Source organism: Lontra canadensis, unplaced genomic scaffold, assembly GCF_010015895.1.
Source record: "Lontra canadensis isolate GAN:19392208 unplaced genomic scaffold, GSC_riverotter_1.0 scaffold51, whole genome shotgun sequence".
Lineage (NCBI taxonomy): Eukaryota > Metazoa > Chordata > Mammalia > Carnivora > Mustelidae > Lontra > Lontra canadensis.
Window position 1 is genome coordinate 10,936,812 of NW_022631045.1, and position 24,220 is coordinate 10,961,031.

General features: G+C 41.8%; 1 protein-coding gene across 6 annotated transcripts in view; it reads right to left on the bottom strand.

The window, feature by feature from the left end:
- Positions 1–24,220, bottom strand: part of RCBTB2 (RCC1 and BTB domain containing protein 2) — a 43,682-nt gene continuing 19,462 nt past the window's right edge. For 2 of the 6 annotated variants that reach the window (XM_032874053.1, XM_032874051.1), the window contains 12 exons: positions 21,379–21,534; positions 21,023–21,173; positions 18,611–18,777; positions 17,940–18,098; positions 17,696–17,803; positions 16,525–16,667; positions 13,385–13,450; positions 10,379–10,569; positions 9,714–9,840; positions 7,849–7,988; positions 3,876–4,006; positions 1–1,314 (listed from right to left, as the gene is read on the bottom strand). In XM_032874053.1, the coding sequence (XP_032729944.1) occupies positions 1,174–1,314; positions 3,876–4,006; positions 7,849–7,988; positions 9,714–9,840; positions 10,379–10,569; positions 13,385–13,450; positions 16,525–16,667; positions 17,696–17,803; positions 17,940–18,098; positions 18,611–18,777; positions 21,023–21,173; positions 21,379–21,504 (1,650 nt within the window). In that variant the 5' untranslated portion in view covers positions 21,505–21,534 and the 3' untranslated portion in view covers positions 1–1,173. Of the gene's footprint in view, positions 1,315–3,875; positions 4,007–7,848; positions 7,989–9,713; positions 9,841–10,378; positions 10,570–13,384; positions 13,451–16,524; positions 16,668–17,695; positions 17,804–17,939; positions 18,099–18,610; positions 18,778–21,022; positions 21,174–21,378; positions 21,535–21,838; positions 22,066–24,220 lie in introns of those variants that run through there. The other 4 variants (XM_032874054.1, XM_032874052.1, XM_032874055.1 and 1 more) reach the window with 4 other exon arrangements.

A 24,220-nucleotide genomic window follows, 5' to 3' on the forward strand; every position in this document is an offset into this window, starting at 1 on the left:
TATTTGTCTTATTATCTCCAAATAAGCATTTTATTATCAAATAGTTTAGCATCAGAACAAGGTTTCTAATTCCAAAAGAATTTTCTTTACATAATATATTGAGAAACACATATCATATTGTGAAACACATATTAGAGGGATCTGACACTACTTCCTACATCCTGTTCCAGTTTCTCTCTTGCAGTTGGGTAACTTGTTTTGATCTAAAAAGTATAAATTTATCTCATTCTTGTTAATGCTGTCCGTGAAATATGAGTTCCTTTTCAGCCAGCACTTTATAATTTTTTTGTGCCAGGTTAAGAGAACTGTTTTATAGGGACATAAAAGTCAACTACAAGAGAAACACAGAATCATTTTTACTTACACAAGCAAGTCTCTCTTAACACAAAAGGAAAAGACATAATGCAATTATGTAAGGCAGATAATCCCAGAAATAACATTCATTCAGAGACAGTACTTCATATTCAATAATCCCACATGAGAAAGTAATGACTCAGAGTAAAAAGAAAATTAAAATTAGCCCTTGGGACTTTGACAATTAAATTGCCACGGCTGTTTGTGAATTCTAATTAATGTTTGATGTTAGCCACGATGACTCAGAACCAGTTCCCAGTAGAACATGACCCTCAGATGTTACAGGCCGTTTCAAATTTGTTTTTGTTCAAGTTACTCCTTCATCCGGTATCCCACATATAAAACTGTTCTCAAGCATCCTTCAGATTTATAAGAAATTAACTGAGTGCCTACTTAGTATGCAGGGCACCGTGCCGGGTGCTGACAGTGTGATATGACAGCCTCCCTTGTCAAGCTCTCTATGTGATATCAGCCTTTGGAAGAATGGAAATTTGACCAGAATAGCATATAGTTCGACCGATGTACCAAAAGTGTCCCAACTTAAATGACTCAAAAGAGGAAATGGTAAATAAGACGTTTCCGTTTTTTTTTTCTTTCTTTCTTTCTTAGCTTAGTCGCAGCTGATCAGAGAGCACTGAATGCTTTCTGCCGTCAACTTCAGATTTCAGCTGATGGGGCAGACTGACCACCACCCCCTTTTGATAGAATATAAGTATTCGGTCAAGTGTAGCTCATCATAAATACTATGAAGGAGAAGTTATTCTCTGGCTTTTGCAGGGAAAAATGGAAATGCTAACAATTCTTTCTTGCAGGTGGGGTTCAATTTTTAAAGGCTCCAACTCTGCTTGCCTTGCTGATGAAGTTCTTGAGAAGATCATGGTCCATTTCTGCAAAGCCTGAAGTCTGTGTTACTACAGTCAAATGGTTTATGCAAAACCTGAAGCAGAATTCTTCTAAATCCTAGGAATAACAAAAAATGTTTTAACAAATTTGTATATCCCAATGCAATGCACCATCTCATGAAAATTCCTAAGACACAGGAAGGAAAAGGATTTGAGAGCCAAGAGGAAAAAATGTTGGTACAGCTGTACCTAAAGATTAGTTCTAAACTGTCCAGCTAATGTGAATCTATGCTTTCAAAAATTTTACATGGGGTAAAATATTCAAGTTCCTCCATGCCAACCCACACAAAGAATCTTTTTCTTCTCAGAGAACTATGTGTATGAATTCTGTACCTTTCTCTCGTGACAGTATTTGCATTGTTCATCCCACTTTCGGTATTTGTTAAAATACCCCACTTTTATATTCCCCTATAGGAGCTGAAATGTTTCTTTTTTTTTTTTTTTTAAAGATTTTTTGTTTATTTATTTGACAGATCACAAGTAGGCAGAGAGGCAGGCAGAGAGAGAGAGGAGGAGGAGGCAGGCTCCCTGTTGAGCAGAGAGCCCGATGCGGGACTCGATCCCAGGACCCTGAGATCATGACCTGAGCCGAAGGCAGAGGCTTTAACCACTGAGCCACCCAGGCGCCCCAAGAGCTGAAATGTTTCTATCTGAAAAGAGTTTCTCCTATGTGTTAGGCACTATCCTCAGAGCTAGGCATAAGGTTGTGAGCAAAACAAAGTCCCTGCTATTCCTTAAGGAGCTTACTTTCTAGAACTCAGAGGGCCAGAAGGTAACCATACAGATAATTCACACAAAAGGGACTACGAAGAAGTCTTGAAAATGAAGCCTCGTTCAGGTGGAAACACTGCCCACTGCCTCATCACTTGAGAGAGCCCGCCAGCCCCCAGGATTCTCCCCATGACTTTGAAAAACTTGAGCAGAGGCTGTGTATAGACACTGCCTAGCCATGAAGCATTTTGCAGGTTTTAAGTGTCCAATATGTGATTAGGTTAATGAAAGACATTCATTACGCTTTAAAATGTGAAGGTTTCAAGGTGGGTTAAGATTTCGTAAAATGTTAACTGAAAAAAATCTGGTTTTTAGAGCCATCTACACCATGTGACCCAGGGAAAAACAGAAGGAGCTATATGAAAATAATAATAATAATAATAATGAAAATAATAATAATGACTGATGAGTTATCTCCATCCTCATACTTTTTAGATTTTCCAAATTTTCTTTAATAAGCTTATTTATTTATATAAGCAGAAAAGAAGTTATAACCTTTCTTTCTGCCCACCACTAAATGTTCCTGTTTTTTGACCAAAGGAGAGGATATCCTTATAACAAAAGGAAATCGACTGCAAGAAGTATGGCCTGCTTCCTAAAGATTTAGCTCTAAGACAGGTTTTCTTTCCTTTCTTTATTATCAAAACAATACACAGTCACTGTAGAAAGTTCAGAAAAAAACAAGCAAAGATAGGAAATAAAATCATCCATAATCCCACCATTCAAAGATGACCTTTGATGGTCTTTTTTTTTCTATGTATATAATGAATCTCAGTGTTTTTAAATTCAGCTACTTATGCATTAAAAAAACAAAAAAGGGGGCATCATTTTTCAATTAATGATACATTGGAGTAGCTGTATAATTTCATAGTATTAACATTCTACAGTTGAAACAATCCTCCACTGTTCCTATTGGCTTTTTCTAATTTTTCAAAATTTTAAACAGTGCTGCAATAAACATCTTTGAAGCTAAGTCTCCATCCGAACCCATGATCACTTCCCTATGATAAATTCCTACAAGGGGATTCCGTAAAGAATTGAACGCTTAAGGCTCGCTCTCAGTACATTTGGTCGCCCCTCACATGGCTACCCCAGTTCACAACCTCAGCGGCCATTCAGAAGAACGCCAGTCCTCAGCCTGCGTTACCTCTAAGAATATGTTTATCGGTGGCACAGGTGAAAAATTATACCTTATTTTCACTTATACTTTCCATTTATCCATAAACCCATTTTGTTCTTTGGTCCATTCACTTCCATCAAACTGCTCATGTTTTCTTTTTGTTTTCCAAGAACTACACATTAACTATGGTAAATGTTCTTCACGACATGTTGCAGATATTTTCCCCAGTGTATCATTTACTTTCTCATTTTTTTGGTGATATTTTTGATGTATAGGCTTTATTTTTCTTCCTAAAATCAGATCTATCAATCCTTTCCTTTATGGCATCTGCCTAGGAGCGCTACCCTAACAATATATAAAGGTTCACTTTTTCTGGTACTTCTGGTTACTTCACTTGTTTACATTAAATCTTTGATCTCTCAGAGTTGATTATATTTAATGTAGACCAAACACCTAACATCTTCCCAGAAGGTCAGCTAGTTGAAAGCATGCTTTTCTTTTCTTTCTTTTTTTTTTTTTTTAAAGATTTTGTTTATTTGACAGAGAGAGATCACAAGGAGACGGAGAGGCAGACAGAGAGAGAGAGAGAGAGGGGGAAGCAGGCTCCCTGCTGAGCAGAGAGCCCGATGTGGGACTCGATCCCAGGACCCTGAGATCATGACCTGAGCCGAAGGCAGCGGCTTAACCCACTGAGTCACCCAGGCGCCCCGAAAGCATGCTTTTCTGACCTGAGCATCGTACTTCACAGCAGCCGAAAGCAGCGCAATGGCATTCTCCTCACAGATTCCTTGCTTGATAGTTTGCTGGCAGAGCTTTTTCAAACGATTTTCTCTATAAAATGTAGCCAAATCTAGCAACCCTGGTGGGAAGAGATGTTTATTAGGGGGATTGATTTCAAGCATCCAGCTTAAACTCAGCGTTTACTTGAATATAATCCTTGGGGAAGAGCTGTGTAGGTACAGATGGATGCCGACTTACATCCTGAGTGTGGCTCCACCGGGAACGCAGCCGAACCGAGCAAATACAATATCCAAATAAGTAGCAATGGATAAGCAGGAGCACAGTGAAACTGGCTTAAATGTTTTTCCTAGAAAGGCTGCTCGGAATGTCCCTCTCCCTGCATCATGACTTGTCCTCCTGGGTCATTTCCCTCAGCACATACACATGCTGAAACAGTGCCCATAATTTTACAAAAGAAAAAAGAGAAACATGTGTGCCTCCCATCAGTCTCCATTTCTCTGCAAACCTGACAGACCTCTTCTCTTGCTGCCTCCATGTTCTCACTTCCCATTCTCCCCCTATGCCATTCCAGCACAATCCCATCCCCTCCATGCCCCAATGCCACTAATGCTTCCAGGGACCCAGACCCAAGGGGCTGTTGCCCAGTTTCATTTACTCAACATTTACACAGAATTCCATGTGGTTGGTGACACTCATCTTCTTGAAACACTGTGTTACTTGCTGGTGTTTTCCTTCTCCCTATTTCTTCAGTCTCTTGGCTGGGCCATTCTCCCTAACTTCCCAATGTTTGAGTGCCCCAAGGTTCAAGTCTCAGTGACCTCCAGCACCAACCCCCTGACCCCCAGCTTAAAATACCATTTAATACATACTGATGATGCCGGCTGTAGTCTCTCTCTGTAGTCTCTCTGTCGCCTACTTTCACATCAGTCACAGTAGAACGGGAAACCTATGTAAGCCAAGGATATGGCTCTCTAAATCCATGAGACCATTTGTTACTAGTATCCGGGATTTCATCAATCTGACAACATCAACTGTTTCTCCATCTCTCTGCTACTGAGTTGTGTGTATGTGTGAGGACTGGGCTGGAAACTTGTTTTCGTTGTAACGGGACCAGTACTATCAAAATTATAGAAGAAGTGCTAAATCCCCATGGAGGAACTGAAATCTTTTGGAATCATGGGAGCTATGATGGCTTAATTGTTTTTGGTCAGTTCTCCAAAACTTCCAAATTCCTATCTATAGTCCCACAGCCTCCTGAGCTTCAGAATCACAGAAATGCTGCCCTCAGAGAAGACCTTGCCCTGCGCCCCCACTCAAGACAGCCCAGATCTGCACCTTTTCCGGGTACAATCCTCCCCACAGGGCCAGGGAGCCGGCATCCACTCCTAGACCTCGCTTAGGTTACCGGGAACTCTGGAATTCCCTACCTAACTGGCCTCGAGGCCACAGATGTGGATATTTCCTCCCCTCCAGACCATGCCACCAGTGCAGACGCCCAGCCCAAGGGTAGCCCAGGATAGGGGTGGAAGGAGCTTGTACATGCCCGCTGGGAGGCCCACACCCGCCTTGCAATGCAGGTTGCTGGTGGTGGGTAAAGAAAGATGGCAGGTGGCAAGCTGGAGGCCTGGGATCTGTCCTTCCTGTGTATTCCCATAAGGAACTCTAAGGAGTCCTAAAATTCTAAATTCCAACTAAAACTCAAGCCTGGCCTTTCAGTTCTCAATGAAGGTATATTTTTCCAAGTACGAGGATTGAACGTATTTCATCTAAAAGACATAACTCTGAATTTTTAGACAAATGTACAAGGGCCTTTATCTGGACTCTCACCCAGGGCCCTGCAAATGCTGGGAGTGGGACGCTAAAGGAGATGCCATGCACATGTCTAAGAAGCAACTCAAACTCCTTTGACTTTTCAAACTCAAGGGCAAAACCTGTCACTTTCCATCTTCCTCATATTAGTAAATGATAAATTCCATTAGGCCAGCTACTCAGGCCAAATACCTTAGAGCAGTGATCTTTCTCTCTTTTCCTCACACCCTACATGCCTTCCGTGAGCAAATCCCATCAACTTCATCTTTAAAATATAACCAGAATTTTATCTCAACACCTCCATTGCTACACCACCCTAACCATAGTCACCTTGCACCTAAACCATCCTACGTACTGGTCTTTTAACAAGCACATGAAAAGATGCTCAACATTCCTTAGCACCAGGGAAATGCAAATCAGAACCATAATGAGATAGGACCTCACACTTGTCAGAATGGCTAAAATTAACAACATAGGTAACAACAGATGTTGGCGAGGATGTGGAGAAAGGGGAAGCCTTTTGCACTACTGGTGGGAATGCAAACTGGGGCAACCACCCTGGAAAACAATACGGAGGTTCCTCAAAAAGTTAAAAATATAACTACCTTCTGATCCAGCAATTCCATTACTAGGTATTTACCCAATGAATCACTTAAATTCTACACCCGAAACCAATCTTACCATATATGTTAACTAACTAGAATTCAAATTTAAAAATTGGAATTAAAAAAAAAAAATCGTATCGCTCCTATTGTAGATGCTGCTAGATGCTGTTGCCTCGTTCCCCCCGCCCCCCACATACACACAGATCCGTTCTCCCTTTCTTCTACGACCACTTTCCCCAGCCTCTCTTGCAGCTGCAGTCCTGTCCTTGGCCATCTCTGGTCCATGCTTTGGAATAAGTGGAACTTCCAGGACTTTTCCTTATGAGACACTGGGATTTGCTCTTTGCCCCTTCCTCATGGGCCCGCCATCTGGCTGCAGGTAATGCAAATGCAATCTTGGACCCTGAGCTAGAAGCCACACATAGGGACGCCCTGCACTGTCTCCCTGTGAGAAAGAAACTGTCCTATTTAAACTATTTTTTTTTTAAATATTGCTGTTAAATCCTAAATAATGAAAGCCTCATGCTCAAAACCTCCCAAGGCTTTCCATCATACCAAGAATAAAAAAAGCTCTTCAGCATGGCCTCCAAGAGCAAGCATGTTCTTGCCCACATCCTGCTGCCTGACCTAATACTTAAGATAGCAAGTGCGACTTCACTCCACCCACCCCGGCCTTCTTCCTCTTCCTCCACAGGCTAAATCTGTTCCTGTCTCAGACCGCTGCCCTCACTGCTTCTCAGGGTTAGAAGGCTCTTCCCTTGGGTACTGCTCGCTCGCTCTTGCTTCCCCCAGCTCTCTGCGGCACGCATTTCCTCACGGAGGCCCTCCCGGCCGTCCTAACTGACCGCCTGGATCGACTTGTTCAGGACGTGTATCCACCCAAACAGCAGCTCTCCAGGGTAGGGCCAGAGCTGTGGCACACACTGGGCACGGGCACTAAAACATTTGTGGAAAAGAAGGAAAACTATAAAACTTCAGGAATCCCATTTCTGTTTACCCAAGGAAAATTAAATGCTGATCTGGTAATGGTACTGGATGTATACACGTGGAATGAATATTTAAAAATTGGGGGGCTGAACTCTTTAGTTTCTTATGGAAGTAATTCTTTAATTCTCTATGCCTCTGGCCAACAATATTGCCGACAGCTGTAAACTGAGATGCAGGATGCTTTTCACTCTGTGCCGGTTTGATGAGCTGTATTGCTCTTTTACTGTCCCACCTGGGGTGTGGTGAACACCACACACCAGCTTCAGGACAGAAGGCCCCAGAATGCCCACAATGCTCCGTGCCAGAGCCATGTGGAGGGAAATTCCTGGCTGTGGAGACCAGTAGGGCTTACTGTTACTGCGCATTTTATCTTGTTTATAGGGCTGGCCATGTGACAGCTACCAAGTCACCCTTTGTATGAAGCAGTAACAAAGGAAAAGAGTTTGGGTCTGATACCCAGCAAGAGAACTCTGTCTGTGGTTGCCCTCACGGCCACTTCCGCCTTGCCAGTTACTCAGCATGTTGCCCCGATCTCCTGGAAAAGTCTGGTAGCTGTTACCTACTGCCTCCTCAGGTGAAAGGCTGATGCTGTCTGTGTACAGGTATTCCAGGAAGGCTCGGTAAACAGGGTACGAAAATTCACTCATTTCTACGATATCATCCTCATTGTCTTCCAGTGAAGAACGAAAATGCTCACACCTAATGGAAGAGAGAAGCACGTGGGGCCCTCGCTCCTAGCGAGAGCAGACACCCCCGGAGAGAGACAAGTCCTTGTAGGGCTCACAAATGGGAACCGACAAAAAGAAAGGGAAAATGCAGCACGGTGCCAGATTCGCTTCCCGGATTCGTTTCCCGTTGCACACCTTCGTGTCCCTGTCCTGGTCCCTTGCTTCCTTTGCTGGCCAGGAAGCTCACTCACCAGCACCTGTGGGACAACACTGCAGGTGCAGATCCCCCGAGGTGGAGAGCCCCACCTCTGACCCCCATGAGGCAAACACAAGGCTGGACTCCCAGGCCAAGGTCCTGCACCACAGCCGCTGAGCAGCATTTATGGAAATCAGGTGGGGTTAATTTCATGAACACTGAGTAATTTTGTTTCTTTACCTCCTCTTCTCAGTTGAATTGTGTCCCCCCAGACTTACAGGTTGATGCCCTAACCTTAGAATATAACAATATTTGGAGAAAGCACCTTAACAGAGGTCATCAAGTTAAAATGAGGTCATTAGGGTGAGCCCTAATCCAATGTGACTGGTGTCCTTATAAAAACAGGTAATTTGGACACAGACATGCACACAGGGAGAGCCCCATGGAAAGACTAGGGTGATCCTGCCCTAAGTCAGGGAATGCTGAAGACTGCCAGCAAACCACCAAAGGCATGAAGTCTGCCTTAGGAGAAATGCACCCTGCCAACACCTGGATCTTGGACTTCTGCCTGCAGAACAGGGGAGAATACATTTCTGTTGTTGGAGTCACTCAATGTGGGGCCCTCTGTTACGGCAGCCCTAGCAAACCAAGAGCCCCCACATTTTCCATGCAGGTTTATGAGCTGTGGTGAGAGTGAACAAATGCTGTACAGCCTGCCCTAACTAAGAGGTGAACCCGAGACTAAAATGCCTTGCTGTGTTTGTGACCCATTGTAGCAGGATTTAAATATCTGGCACATGACAACATAATGATTTTTAAAATCATTATGCTAAGAGAAAGAAGCTGGGCACAAAAGATTACACACTGTAGAATTCCATTAACATAAACGTCTAAAAAATACTAACTGATCTAGAATGACTAGAAGAAGATCAGAGCTTGCCCCAGGCCTGGGGCATGAGGGACCTTTGAGGGCTGACAGAAACGTTCCATATCTTGATTTAGGGCAGTGGTTTCACAGACATAAATATATACGTCAAAGCTCCTCAGACTGTACACTTCAAATGGATGCAGATCATTGCTCAAAAATTATACGTCAGTAAATCTGATTTTTATCATCTGTGTTAACTTTATCCCAGACCTTGTTGTGCTGTAAAAACCTCACCTTCTCCTTTTTCCAAGCATCTCAAAGTTCACTATCTCACAACTGATGACAAACCGCGTGACGAACTCAGTTCCTAGGCAAGGACGTGGCCCACGCAGTGCTCGAAGCCCAGAACACGCTCGCCAAGCACCAGCGGGCTGCTCTAACGCTCAGGTACACGGACCACCTGGCTGATGCTGATAAGAAGCTGATAATCCTCACTCCCTGACGGCCCACCCTGCCCCGGACACTCACTATACCACCCACATTGGTTCTCGGTTCTCATGTCACGTGTACCATGTTTCCCCAGCTGCACTGTATGCTCAGAGGGCAAAGCAGCCTTACCAAGTAGAGTTCTGTGAACACCTAGAACATAATGAATGTATTTATTTCAGTTCTCAAAATCAATGACTCCTTACCTAATTTTGAGAAGGACTTTATGTGCATAAATGTACTTTCCATCCACCAGAAACTTGAGGTCGGCCGTGTTGGGGTTGTCAAACTCCCTCTTGAGCGATTCTGCCACTGTAAGGTGGTCGTCGGGTTCTGAGAGAGGAACACCAAACATTTCTAGGGTTAATGACAGACATATAGAAAACGCAGGCCAGAATATAGCATCGCTCTGTGGACCCTCATGAAAATACCCGAAATACATGACCAACTGAGCAATGCTTTTCTCCCCTAAATGTGGATTTTCACATCTCTATCATCATTAAGGATAAGAGCCTCACACACATCTGCTTGGAAAGCTGGTAAAACAACAACTAAAAAGCCCCAGACAGCTCCACTCCATGAAATTTTTGCATGTTTCAGTAAATAGACTGGCTAAAAATAAAAGATACAGTTTCCCAGGAAGATTAAAAGCAGTCAAATAAAATTGCTTTTAATGTGGTATGTGATGTTGGTTTCTGATACTTTCAAGAAAAATTAACCCATCAAATTAGTCTCCTTTTAAAGGAGCCCATGAGAGAAAAATCAATTATATGATACTACATTTAAGGAAGTCCTTACTATCACCACAGAAAGCACCAGAGCTGTCTTCCTAGTGTTCAGGCCAGCACCCAAAGGGACAAAGATGGCTCACCCACGGACAGGAGGCGCCATGAGACAGCAGGCGTGGCAAAGCAGGCAAACACATCGTCGGTGCAGGAGAAGTGGGTGAGGTGGGGCAGGGTCACCGACTGGCCCCGGCACTGGCCCCACATGTACACGTGCCCGCCCTGGGTCTTGGCCGCCGACGTATGCGCTGAATGGCAGGCTGCGATCTCTATGATTCTAAGTTCACAAAGAAAGACCAAGTGAACATGACAAACAGGAGAAGAAACAAGTTGATTTCTCCATCCCCTCACCTTAACTGATTTAAACAAAACAACAGAAGACTGAATCGCCTAAGTGTTCAGGCACCAAACAGTTATTTGCATTTTAGCTCTCCTTCAGTGCGCAAGTCATGAAGATCTGCTTGTTACCCCTTCCTGCCAGTAGGCCTCCAAAAATATGCATCCCATTGTGAAATGCAAGTACCATCCAAGCAAGGGTAGAGACCAAAACAAACAAGTTAACCAAACAGCGATCTAACTTTTTTTCTTAAAACAGGACTTAATGAATTACGTGGAAAGACTTGGGCTACTTAATGCAGATCTTGACCCAATATCGAGAAATATTTTCATCAAAATCTCACCAATTTTAGTGTCAGATGGCACATGCTGTGGGCCACCCCGACTCACACTACAAACAGTAAGGTCAATAGTTCTGAGTCACTGAACTCTATCTTCAAGAGCCCAAGAGAGCAGATTTCAGAAACTGACATACACTAGACCTTAAAGTTCATGAAGGCCACGTTGCTGGTTGACACTATACCTCCTGATGGAAAACCCTGTTTTTGTTGATTTGGAACTAACTCATTTTCCTAAAGAATAAGCCACCATACAGATTCAGAAAACACAGTAAACTATTTTACCCTAAGTGGGGTTGCCATCCTGGTTTTGCCACAGCAGGCCATACCACCAGCATGCTCAGTGACCTGGGCTCAGAACTTCAGAGTCGTCTTTGACTTCTTCTCCCTTCTCACCACTTTTTTCCGGATATCCAGTTGACAAATCACATAGAATCTCTCTTTGTAATTTCTCCCATCTGCCACCACCCTAGGTCAGGCACACCCCACTTGTGGACCAAAGTAACGGCCCCTTATGTCCCCTGCCTTAGACTCTCTCTTTTCTGAACCAAATTGCACAAGGCTGGCAGGTTAACAATCCTCTGGGTAACAACATTCTCATCAGTGCTTTCAAACCATCAGTGGCTTCCCACAGATAAAATCCTTCCATAATTTGTCCTCTACCTGTAGCCAGCCCTCTTTCAAATCACACTTGCCTACATACCCTATGCTCCAATACACAGATGTATTCACTGCCCCTCGATATTCTTATTCACAGTTAAATCCCTTGTTCAAGAATGCTCTTTCCTTTCTCTCTGCCTTAGAAATTCTGCCCATCTTTCAAGACCCAGCTCAAACAGCCCCAAAGAAAGAAGTCTCTTGTTCACCCCAGCACTTGATACATATCCTGTCTACATCACTGCAATCTGGCCCTTATCCTCTCTGGGACGTATGTCTTACCTCTTCAGCTAGATTATAAGTTGCTGGCAGGCTGAATCACTGGCTTATTTCTCTCTAAGTGTGTTTCTCTCCTTAATGTGGTATCTTACTAAGCAATTTATAGGTCATTTTATTGACTAATTGGGAAAGACTCAACAACACAGAGTGACTGAGGAGTGGGAAAGACCCCATTGACACAGGCTAGCAATTGAAGGATGGAGACATCCCTCTACTGCTTGTTTTAATTGGATGTTTTCCAGCTAAGGATGGAAGATGGTCATCATATAAGCTGGAGATGGCTTGCCTCCAAAGGCTGAAGTATATTTTTACATGTGTGGCCCAAGCAATTTTACTCATTTATTCAAGGGCAGCTCTCAGCTCTTGAAGACAGGAGTACTAGAAATGAGGCTACGATGTGCCACAGTTAAGAGCCTAGATATTGGAGTCAAACAGACCTAGGGGTGCATCCTACCTAGCTCCACCGCTAGGCCATGTGACTGTGGGAATGCTCCTGAGCCTCTAGGAGACTCAAGTTTCATCATACTGCAAGGCTAGTACGTGAGAATTAAATGATAAAATGTCAAACACCAAGCACAGTGTACAAATAGTAGCTAACAGTAGAAGTTTCTTTACAGAATTACTACCAAGCGTTTTCAGTGGCAAAGTCTCCCTCATATAGAGACTACACATTTCCAAAGGTCAATTCAGATAGTGAGACCTTTCCTACCTGCATGTTTAAGTCAGTGAATGGGCCCAAACCTCTACTGTGTGCTTTACAAAAGAACATTCCTTGCCCACACAGGGAAAATGGCCAATCCTGCTTGGCTTCTCTTTTCAACAAATAAAGAAAAAAGGGGAATGAAATAGAATAAATACATTTATTCAAAAAAAGGGCCCCTACTATTACCATCTACCCTCACATGGTACACCAAACGTAAGGACAGCAACACACTTCATTTTACACGGCTTGAAGCAGATGGGCAGGGGGTCAGACAGCAGCCTGTGGAGCAAAATCACTTAGACTCTTACCATCTATTTTATCATCTTTACAAAAAAAGGAAAGGTGAGGGTAGCAGAAGATAAGGTAGCAGTCATTTCACAGCCTTGTGGTGAAGAGTAAATGAAATCAGCTACTCAGCACAGGGCACATGCAAAACCATTCTCTTCTGGTGACTCAAGTGTTTACAGTGGCTGCAGGAACTCTCGGAGACCACCTAAAATCTCTTTTCCCTGATAATGTTCTATGAAAAATGTAACTGATGGAAACACAACACTGTCCTTCCACCCAACACCAGAAAACCAAAATAATTTAATTCCTACATTTGCTTCTGAAATTTCCTTATGAGCCTCCATGGAAAGGGAGTAAGGAGCCTTTGCCCTTACGAGAGGTGGGAACATGGCTTGGTGGAGAAAGGGTGGAACAGACATGGCAAAGGGGTCGGGATACAGAGAAGGCTGCAGAGCGCCGGCCTTCCCTAAGCATGGCCTCAGGACGTTTACCTGGAACACCTAGCAGCACACAGGAAGTCAGGGGTGGGGCACGGGCTTGGCTGACGGCAGCAGCTGCTACAGGAACAAGAGCGGAGAAAGTTTAGAGGGAACCATCAGGTCTAAGCGTGGGACCCAACCAACTGCCAAGGCACCCTGCTGTGGCCTAAGGTGATCAGTTCCTAAATCTGATTCACACCAAGAAGCAAATTCTGAAGCTCAGATTTTTCCAGTGTAATATGCAACAGACAGTGACTGAACCGAGCTAACCTTCCCTGGCAGGATGTCTGGCATATTTCACATTTTAGTTTGCAGCCATGTGTAATGAAAAGAAGGTATTACACATTCCTAATAAATGAGTTTTGTGTCACCTCCACAGAATGATCCCCAACAACCACAGCTTAATGGCTGTGGCACTAGAAATGAAAATGCAGGGAGTGAGGAAGAATGTAAAACAGAAAACAGTGAGGAGAGAAAAAAGGTAATTTGTGAGTGAGAAGAAGAGTGGAGAATAAAGAATGATAATAAAGGGTCCAGAGCAGTGACTCCCAAGCCTGGCTTTGTAAGACGCCAACATATTACCAATTGTCGCAAGGTGTCAGAAAATTCACGAAAACGCAAGGCAAACTTAGCTTTAAATCAATTTAACTTCAAATATGCTTTTATGAAACTTCAGGAACAAAGACAAATGCTGGTAAATCAAAGTACTGAGACTTCAGAAAGATTGGGAATGACTAGATTAGAGAGAAGGGAATCACTTGAGTCATTAAAATTACTTTTACGTGAACATAATTTGCTAACAAATGTTATTAGCATTCTTTATCAGAAGTAGACCTCTGTGGGAAAATTTTTAAAAGGTTTTTTCCTTGGATTGTCATTCGAGCAAAGGATCCAGTGTAGACAGATTTTCACTTTCCACTTCTGTGAACAGGTAACTGGGACCTGAAGATCCACCCCACCCTAAATTTAATCCTTTTGTTTCTCATCAGCCAAACTTCCCTGAAATGGGCCCCAAGAGTCAGAAGTGAGTTATTGAGAGATCAGTCATAACATATCTGTGAAAGTTTCAGTTGCTGAAAAGGGTGGGTACGTGCAAAACAAGTCCCAGCAGAATGACAAATTCCTCCCTCGCAATATTCATGTGGTGGAGAGCCTGCAAACTCAGAGCTGACCACAGAGAATTCAGGCATGGAAAGAGAAAGGCAGGACTATCTCTTTCAAAACATTCATCCATGATATTTATTTATTTATTTATTTGAAGATTTTATTTATTTATTTATTTGACAGAGATCACAAGTAGGCAGAGAGACAGGCAGAGAGAGAGGGGGAGGCAGGAGCAGAGAGCCCGACGCGGGGCTCAATCCCAGGACCCTGAGATCATGACCTGAGCTGAAGGCAGAGGTTTTAACCCACTGAGCCACCCAGGTGCCCCTCATCCATGATATTACAGACAAAATAATGATTATGTGGTCAACAGCAAGCATGCAACTGGTTAGCTATTTCTACTTTTTTTTTCTTACATTTATAATTCAAAATTTGAAAAAAGTTAAAAAGATTTTTTTTTAATTGGAGTTTTAAAAAAGAGACAAAAAAAGCAATACTCTCAGGTATCAGGTAAGGAGCTGGCACTCCATAACTCCCATGCCCTGCTTTTCTGCATCTCCTGCCCTCCCCACGAAGCTGCCCTATAATCCATCTGGCCCAGCGGGACTAGAGTCAGAAGACCTGGCGCTCAGGCTGGGGCAATCGGGGACCAGCAGCGCGATGTGGGGCAAGTTGCTGGCAGGCACATAGCAGTGGACTTGGCAAGTCCAGAAGCAGAAAATGCAACTAGCATGGCTGTGTGCATGGACGCACGTCCACCGATTCCTGTCCTCCAGTCCCCCTTCTCCTCCCCAGTCCTTAAGAGGTCCAAGGTCTTATTCTAAGATTTTGGGGAAAGAAACCAAGAACAGGTCTTTTTTTTTTTTTTAAATAAAAACCTAACTGACACAGGTTAAACAAAATTGGCCAATCTTATAACAACTGAAAATCAAGGGGGTTAAAAATGACAATTTGGTTCTTTGCTTTCATTGTTAAATATTCCAACAGGAAAATATAAAAGAACTGGATACAAAGGAAAGATCATCTCTGTGTCCATATTTTTACTTTAAAATCAGATGTAACCAAAATTAATATTCACTATAAAAAAGGAAATAGCAGTATTAATTTCTACAATGATTGCAGCCCTGGTTTAACAAAAACACTAATGAGATATTTTTGTTCCATTTTAGTGTGTCAAAAGATGTAGAATGAAAAAGCAGTGAGATAGCCATGTCTGAGGCACTCAAAAGGCTTTCAGCAATAGTAGGATAATGTAGGGAAAAATTCTGGATTTGCTAACTACTTAACACAACCTTGCAAACAAATGGGCAAAACTAAGTCTCAATTTTCTCACCATTTTGTACTTCCTCACAGTGATAGCTTGGGAGCTAAAAGAATGAGCCAGTCCTATCCTTTCAATTGGCATAATTATAAGTAGCGGAGTAAATAGCTTTGTACCCTACCCCATTTGAGGTACTTTGGCTTTCCTAAGCCACAGAAGATTAACCTCAAACATTATTTAACTTCCTCTTAAGATTACAAAACAGAAAACAATAAGGAGGAAAAGGTAATTTGTGAGGGAACAGAATAAAGTGGGATATTGCAGGTTTAGTCCTTGTCATTAGTGTAGAGCAGCTGAAATACAGGTTAAGTACAAAGTCTAACAACGTCTAATGTCTAACATGCAATCTCTCCAACAGTTCAAAAGCCAACTTTATTTTACTTTTTTATTTTTAAAAGATTTATTTATTTGAGAGAGAGAGCAAGCACGAGTGTGGGGAGTGCCAGAGGGAGAGAGACTCCCCAAGCAGACTCCCCACTAAGCATGGAGCCCGATGAGGAGCGTGATCCCAAGACCCTGAGACAGTGACCCAAGCCTTAAACAAGAGTCCGCTGCTCAACCAACTAGCCACTCAGGCGCCCCCAAAGGCCAATTTTAAAAAGGAATGAACACTCTCATGAAAGAATATTCTAATATTAGCAGCAAGTTCCCCACAATTCTATATCATGTCTACATTCTGTTTTATCGCTAAAGAACATGCGTGTTATTTTGAAAATGCACATATTACCTGTCCTTTTCCACAACGACAGGCGCAGGATAGGACTGGTTACTTTTATTGCCAGTGCCCAACTGGCCATAAGAATTTGCACCCCAAGCATACACTTGGCCTTCATCTGTTAACACTAAAGTATGTGCATAGCCACAGGCCACCTGGAAACAGAGAAACCAAATCCACTTAGGCCTGCAAATATGCTTTCACAAGATAGGTTAAGAATCAAAGATGCAAAAAAAAAAAAAAAAGAAGAAGAGTAAGAGGCAGCCTGCTCAGAGAGGCAAAACATGAAGGTAACCGGTACTTGCCCAGAACTAGCTTAGCCTGTGTGTGGCCAAAACTGCAGTAAGTTCAACACGAGTCCTGTGGTGACACAAGTGTGCTTTGTTCAGCTTTACTATAGCATTCATTATGCTCACAGAGATCAAGGGTTATGAAGTGAATATGGAACACACTTTTACTTTTTAAGAATTTTTCCCTTTTTTATTGTAAAAGTAAAAATGTTTGATGTGGAAAAAATATAGAAAAGTGTAAATATGAAAGTAATCTCAAGATCAGGATTATTTTTCTACTTCTATACAGAATAGGGATATGTACCATGCCTCCACGCATCATATCTATATCTTTATTTCTATTGACATCACATAACACTATTTCCATATCATTAAAAACCCTTCATAAACATCATTCCCATTCATATAGATTTAGTATAATTTATTTAACCATTAATATATTATTTGACTAAATTATGCTATATTATTTATGTTATTTATTGAAGTTAACATTTTTTCTTTTTTCTTTCTCTTTCCTTCTTTTTTTTAAAACCTTTTCCACTAATTCCAGAAGTGTCTTTCTTTTTGCTTCCTTAAGATAATACCCTAGGAATAAAATTATAGAACACAGGGTATAAATATTTTCAAGGCTCTCGATATATACTGCTGAAGTTTCCTTGGAAAACATCATAACAATTTACGTTCCAACAGCTACGTTTGAGACGGGCCTAGAAACATGTATTTTCTGACAAACATCTATAACTTAAGTCAGGGAAATAGAGTTTTAGCCTTTACTTCAATGAAGAAAAACATCAAGCAGCTAAACTTTTCATCTGCCAAGAAAACTGTGTCGATTGGCATCTTTGCCACTAAAGACTGAAAAACAGGCACACATAAACGAGTGGCGGACATACCCGCTGGACACGAATGCCTTGCAGAGCTGCTATCCTACAGGGTGTTGGCTGGTTGCCGCTACTGCCAAGTCCAAGCTGCCCGTTTCCATTGTAACCCCAGACATAGACCTGAGGGAAAACCGGAGACTCAATGCCCATGAAAAACAGAAGTAAGCAAGCACTCTGTTGAGAAACATGCCATGTCGGGATGACAGCAATAAGGCAACTGGGTTTTTTTAAACAACATACGAAACCACTTTCTTACCTCCCCAGTGTTCACCACTGCCATTGAACACATCTGCCCACATGCTATGTTCACAACCACTTTATTCTGCAGGCAGCCCGTGACTCTTCGAGGGATCGGCTGATTAGCTGTTGACCCAGAGCCTACCTGCCCGGAGTTGTTATAACCCCAGGCAAATACCTGGGAATTGAAAAATGAAACATGCTAATTCATAAAGTGTCTCAACTGGGTCTCCTCTTTGCTCTCAAATTCTCTGCTCACACCACAAGTAGAGAATTTTTATAAAATTCATTCTTACAAAATACGTTACTTCATAAAATTAGGTTATTGGTACTATCTACACAAATAGCAATAATTATTCTCAGATATCACATAATATTATTAAAATATCTACTTTACCTTAACCATATTTTCCAGCATTGTGGGATTTTTCCTCTTGCAGATAAAACCTTTGAGCATAGTAATATAGAAGGAACATCAAAGCCTTTTAAATTTTGCAGTTATAGAATTCCCTACTACATAAAGGTACACTTCATGATATAACCACCAGGACTATGAATTGCTAATAAGAATAAGACTGAATTTGAGGAAGATGGTTATTTTAATCAAATGATCATATTTCTAAGACTGCTATAAGAATCTATATAAACTTATTGGAAAAAATCAATGAGATTTTTGCTAACTAGTCTCACCTCTCCATCAGATGTTAGCACCAAAGAATGGTAAGACCCACAGGCAACTTCGGTGACTTGCTTGTTTGACAAATTAGTAGAAATATGACAGGGCACTAAACCATGATTAGTTGTCCCATTGCCCAGCTGGCTATAAGCATTATGACCCCAGGTAAAGACTTCTCCTTCTGAAAATAAAAAGAAATACGACAGCTTTCAAAACATCTACTTTATTATATGAACATATATATCGCAACACCTCCATGAATGAAAACTAAAAATTCATGTGCGAAAGCACCAAACTCATTCTAGAAAAGATAACATTTGGAAAGTATAAACTATATTCTATCTCAAAGCAACAAGATGAAATTTAAATGGATGCAATTATAGTAGCTGGAAGATAGGTTTTTTAATAAATGGCAGAGAAATGCTACTAAGACGAAGAGGAAGAAACATTAGATTGAAAGTCAGAGGATAACGGGAAGATCATTTAACTTCTCTGGGCCTATATTCTTATCTATAAAATGATCAAGTTAATTTTAAAATTGTTGTTATTATATTATTTATTGTATAGTATAATACATATTCAGAAAAGTTCATAAACTATATATGCAGTTTTATAAATAATTATAAAACACACACCCATATACTACCACTCAGGTCAAAAAATACAACCTGATGCTCACTCCCAAAGTTCCCAATATATAATCTTGAATAAGAGATTTCAGTTTTTCCTGTTCTCGGACTTTAAATAAATGGAGTCATACAGTATATACTCCTTTTGTCTGTATTTTCTACCATATTATCTCTTTGTGCTACATCCCAGATAATTTCTTCTAATCTTCCAGTTTATTTTCTTTTGCTGTGTCCAAACTGCTATAAAACTTGCCCACTGACTTTTTCATTTTGATAATTATATTGTTTATTTGGTTCTTTTTCAAATCTTCTTTGATCTCTGCAGGTATCTTCAAGATCACTTTGTACTTTCTCAAACAATAAATAAATATATATAGTAATAAATATAGCCATCTTGTAACTGGTATCTGACAGTTCTAATATCTGATACTTAGTGGTCAGTTGGTCAGTTTTTGCGATTTTTTTTTTTTTTTTTTTTTGCTGGTTCTTATTCATGATGTCTTGTTTTCTTGTATACCTGATTATCTTTGACTATGTGCTACTAATTGCCATTGAACACTCATTTTTCAATGGCATTATAGTTCCTCAGGCCTAGGATGAAGTGAAAAGACCTTCTTGCAGAAAGGACCTACATTAACTTCTGTTAAGTGCCACTAAGGCACTTAAAGGTACTTCTTTGATAAATCCAAGGCTTGAGCTTTCTTGGATGGCCCAGTCTGATGTGAACTGGAATAAATATCCATGACTGTAACCCTTCAGGGAGGGGTTTACTTTTTTTTCTTTTTTTCCTCCTTTTTTGCTCACAGCCAAGGGTTTTTCTTTTCAGTGCCTTAGAAAAGGAGAGCTAGCCCATCCCTGTTCCTAGATTGTAGCCCTTTGTGGGCCTCGCATAACCTGTTAGATCTCTGACTCATGATCCCTTCTACCTTGTAAGGACATCAAACCAGAACTCCATTTATGTGGAGAGGCAGATGCCCTTAAGGCAAAACTAGCTTTAAGTTCCCCTTTAACCTTAGTTCACACTTTCTCTTAAATATGATCCAATAATTTCTCTCAGCCTTGTCAGTGCTTTGATGCCTCTATGAAAAAAATTTTAATATTTTATTAGAATTTTTAGTTGTTTCCAGTGAAGAAGTGGGCCAAAAAAACTAGCCTATTACTGGCAACCAAAATTCCCTAAAATTTATGTGAAATTAGTTTACAAAAGAGTGTTTATAAACTTTATTTTCAGTTCAAAGAATACTAATAAAATGAATACTCAGCTTAAGAAAAATGCTAAAGTATGATTTAATTATAATGTCCTATTGGTGTGAATTCATGAAACAGCCATGAGACTATTTAATTCCTTATATTACTACTATCAAATACAGTCATTAGTCACTGTTGATGGTCACAATCTCAGAGTGCTAGAAGTTAGAGGGCATCTTGGAATTTAGCTCTAGTGTCTTAATTCGTAGGTCAGGGATCTCAAGTTCAGAAAGTCCAGAGTGAATTCAGCATTTTAATGCAATAATAGTTTAACTTTTAAAGTATAAATAAAAGGGGTTTACTGGGCTTACAGCACTGTCATTTTCACATCAAAAATGCCAATAGTTGCCAGATTCTCTCTGCTCTGTTATCTCACTCTGATATTCAGATATGTTCATATTTCATGTTACCCAAGGTAATGTTCACAGGGCAGAGCCAGAAACTCCTACCCAATCAAAAAGTATGTTCTTGATTTAAGGGGTGGTCCTAAGTCTTGTTTACCAATAAATAAGTCAGTAGCTAAAATTCTACACTGTGTCCCTAAGTTACCTGTTGTTGCAAGGACAATATGGGGGCCACTCCCATAGCTGAGGCAGGCTATTTTTTTGCCATTTAAAGACTCCAGTCTCCGAGGTTCGATGGTACTCTGGACATCACCTAATCCCAAACAGCCACAGCAGTTTGTGCCAAGCACAAAAATCTGAGGGGAAAACCACTGTTAGTTCAAGCACTTCTATTTCTGACAAACCCATTATTATTGCTTCATTGTATAACATTATATAATAAGTAAGAATCCACCCTCCATGCCTTTTTTAAAACCTAATTCCTTAGTTCCCCCCACCCCAGGATCTTCAACTTAGCAAACCCATTACTCTAAGTGTCTGAATTTTTTCTTCAAAATTTACCTCGTCATTTACGGTAGTATATAAAACTTCATTGCCAGCACTGCCAAAGACACAGGCTTGACGAATTAACTGCAGTTCTTCCTCAGAACAAAGGGAGAAAATTGGCCACTTTCCCACATCTAACATCTTCAAAGATGACAGAGTAGCCTGTACTGGCTGAAAAGGAAAAAATTAAAAATAAATAATAAATAAATAAAATTAAAAAACACACGTGTATTCACATACACACACACACACACACACACACACACACACATATTAAGACTATTAATTTAAAATTTTTTTTTTTTCCCTTCCCCTTTGACTTCTGTGGAAGTCAGCACCGGCTCAAGGAGGGCCCGTTCTTTCTAGTTTTGAGAGGCCCCTCACAGCTATGGAAACTGTCATGAAAAGCCCACTGCTTCAGTCCTGCTCTCACAGCAACCAAGAGCCTGAGATCCCCGCTGGGACCAGATCTCACCTACTAATTTTCCTCAGGGCCACAAGAACCGTCCAAAGCTGACTTCTGTACTTTCAGTACTATGTCTTAGATGTAGCTCTGGAAACTAGGCTGGTTGGAAAGGCAGGAAAGGCAGGAAAAACTGAGAGGGCACGGGGATTTCATCAGGCACCTACGTCTTGACAAAATGCGTTCCTGGAAAAGAACAATGCTGAAGGTAACACCAAGGAACCAGTCCAGAAGTTTCGGTTCTTGGGTCCATTCTGACTGTCAGTCGAGCAGTTAGTGGCTTCCCTCGTCTATCCCCCCCTCCACCCACTCAGGTTTGGGGATTGCTAGGAATACACACCCACAAAGAATGTATTTGTTTGCTTGGGCTGCCATAGCAAAGTACCACAAGCTGAGAGGCTTACACCAAAGAAATTTATTTTCTCACAGTTTTGGAGGCTAGAAGTTCAAAGTCAAGATAGCTGCTAGCTTGGTTCCTCCTGAGAGCTGTGAGGGAAGGACCTAGGCCTCTCTCCTTGGCTTGTGATGGCCATCTTCTCCCTGTGTCTTCATATCATCTTTGCTGCATGCACGTCCATCTCTTGACCCAAACTGCCCCTTTTCATAAGGGCACCAGTCATACTGGAATTAGGGCTCACCGTAATAACCTCAGCTTAACTAATCACATCTGCAATGACCCCATTTCCAAATAAGGTCACCTTTTGGGGTCCCAGGGTGTCTTAGTGCATTTATGCTGCTCTAACAGCATGCCACATGGGGTGGGTTATAAACAGCAAAAATTTACTTCTCATAGTTCTGCAGACTGGGAATTTCAAGATCAAAGCACCAATATGCTCATATTCTGATGAAGGCCCCCTTCCTGCTTCATAGCCACTGCCTTCTCACAATGTCCTCCTCATGGGATGGAAGGGGCAGGGATCTCTTTGGAGACCCTTTTATAAAGCACTGATCCAATTCATGAGGCTTCCACCTTCATAACTTCATCACGTCCCTAAGTCCCACCTTCTAATAACCCCCACCTTTGGGGGTTAGGATTTCAAATAGAAACTGGGGTTGGTGGGGGGGAAACAATTAAACCCATAAAAGCATACGTTAAGATCATAAGCTCCTGTGCTCCCATAAGAGCATACTATGTGGATACTGTAAAGCTGTTTTAAAGAGAACTTTTATTTATTTGCTCTACTGGAAACATTTTTACATATGTGCTTTGCAGCTTTCAAAAATTTGAGGATTACAATAAGGTGCATAAACAGCCAACGTTGTCTTTCAAATGGCATGTCACCATACTCCTGCTTAATTTAAAGGAGCAAAGGATTTTCTGAGGCCTGTCTTTCCTGTCAGCTATTAAGTCAACCTTACCAGGAAAGCATTCTGGTAGAAAGCTGATTGGACTAGCTACTTATTTTCTGCAGATCTGAAAGTATATTTGTCCCACCCACTTTAGGAGTCAGGAGAGTGTATGCGTGTGTAGACACACACACACACACACACACACACACACACACACACACACACACATTATGATGACTTGGCTCACAAGATGATGGAGATTTGGAAGTCCCATGATCTCCATCTGCAAGCTGGAGACCCAGGAGGGCTGGTAGCATAATTTAACGAACCCGAAAGCCTGAGAACCAGGGGAGACAGTGATGTATATCCCAGTCTGAGGGCAGGAAAAGATGAAGTGAAAGTGACCCCTATCAATCAGTGAAACAGGGAAAAAAAGGGATGAATGCCTCCTTCCTCCCTTTTGTTCTATTCAGTCCCTTAGCACCGTGGATAATACCCACCCATACCAGGGAGGGCAAACCATTTACTGAGTTCCCCAATTCAGAAACTCTTCTAGAAACACTCACACACACACACACACACACACACACACACCCAGAAGCAGTGTTTAATCTGGCACCAGTGGTCCACTCAATGTGACACAAATTAAGCAACACACCATGCAAAGGAGCCCACATGGTCACAGAGGCAGAGACTGGACCAATCACCTCCAGGTCCAGGAACCCCCAAGGACTGACAGAAACCTCCAGAAGCTGGGAAGAAGAAAGGAAGGCTTCTTCCCCCAGAGCCTTCAAGAAGTATGTCCCTGCTGACCCCTTAATTTCAGACTTTTAGTCTCCAGAACTATAAAAGAATAAAGGTCTATGGCTTTAAGCCACCCGGTTTGTGGTGAAGGCAGCCCTAAGAAACAAATGCAGAAAGTAGGCAGCCTGTAACTGTAAACAGCATCTTCCTGAGTTAATGGCAGCGCCTGAAGCAGGATGAGCTCCCCTGATGCCAAAGCCAGACACTGCCCTAAGCGGGCCACGCAAGCTCTAAGACCTTGTCTGGAGAATGAAGCCCTTGGTTATCTTTTGGGCAGCACCCAAGGCCACTATAGAGCTA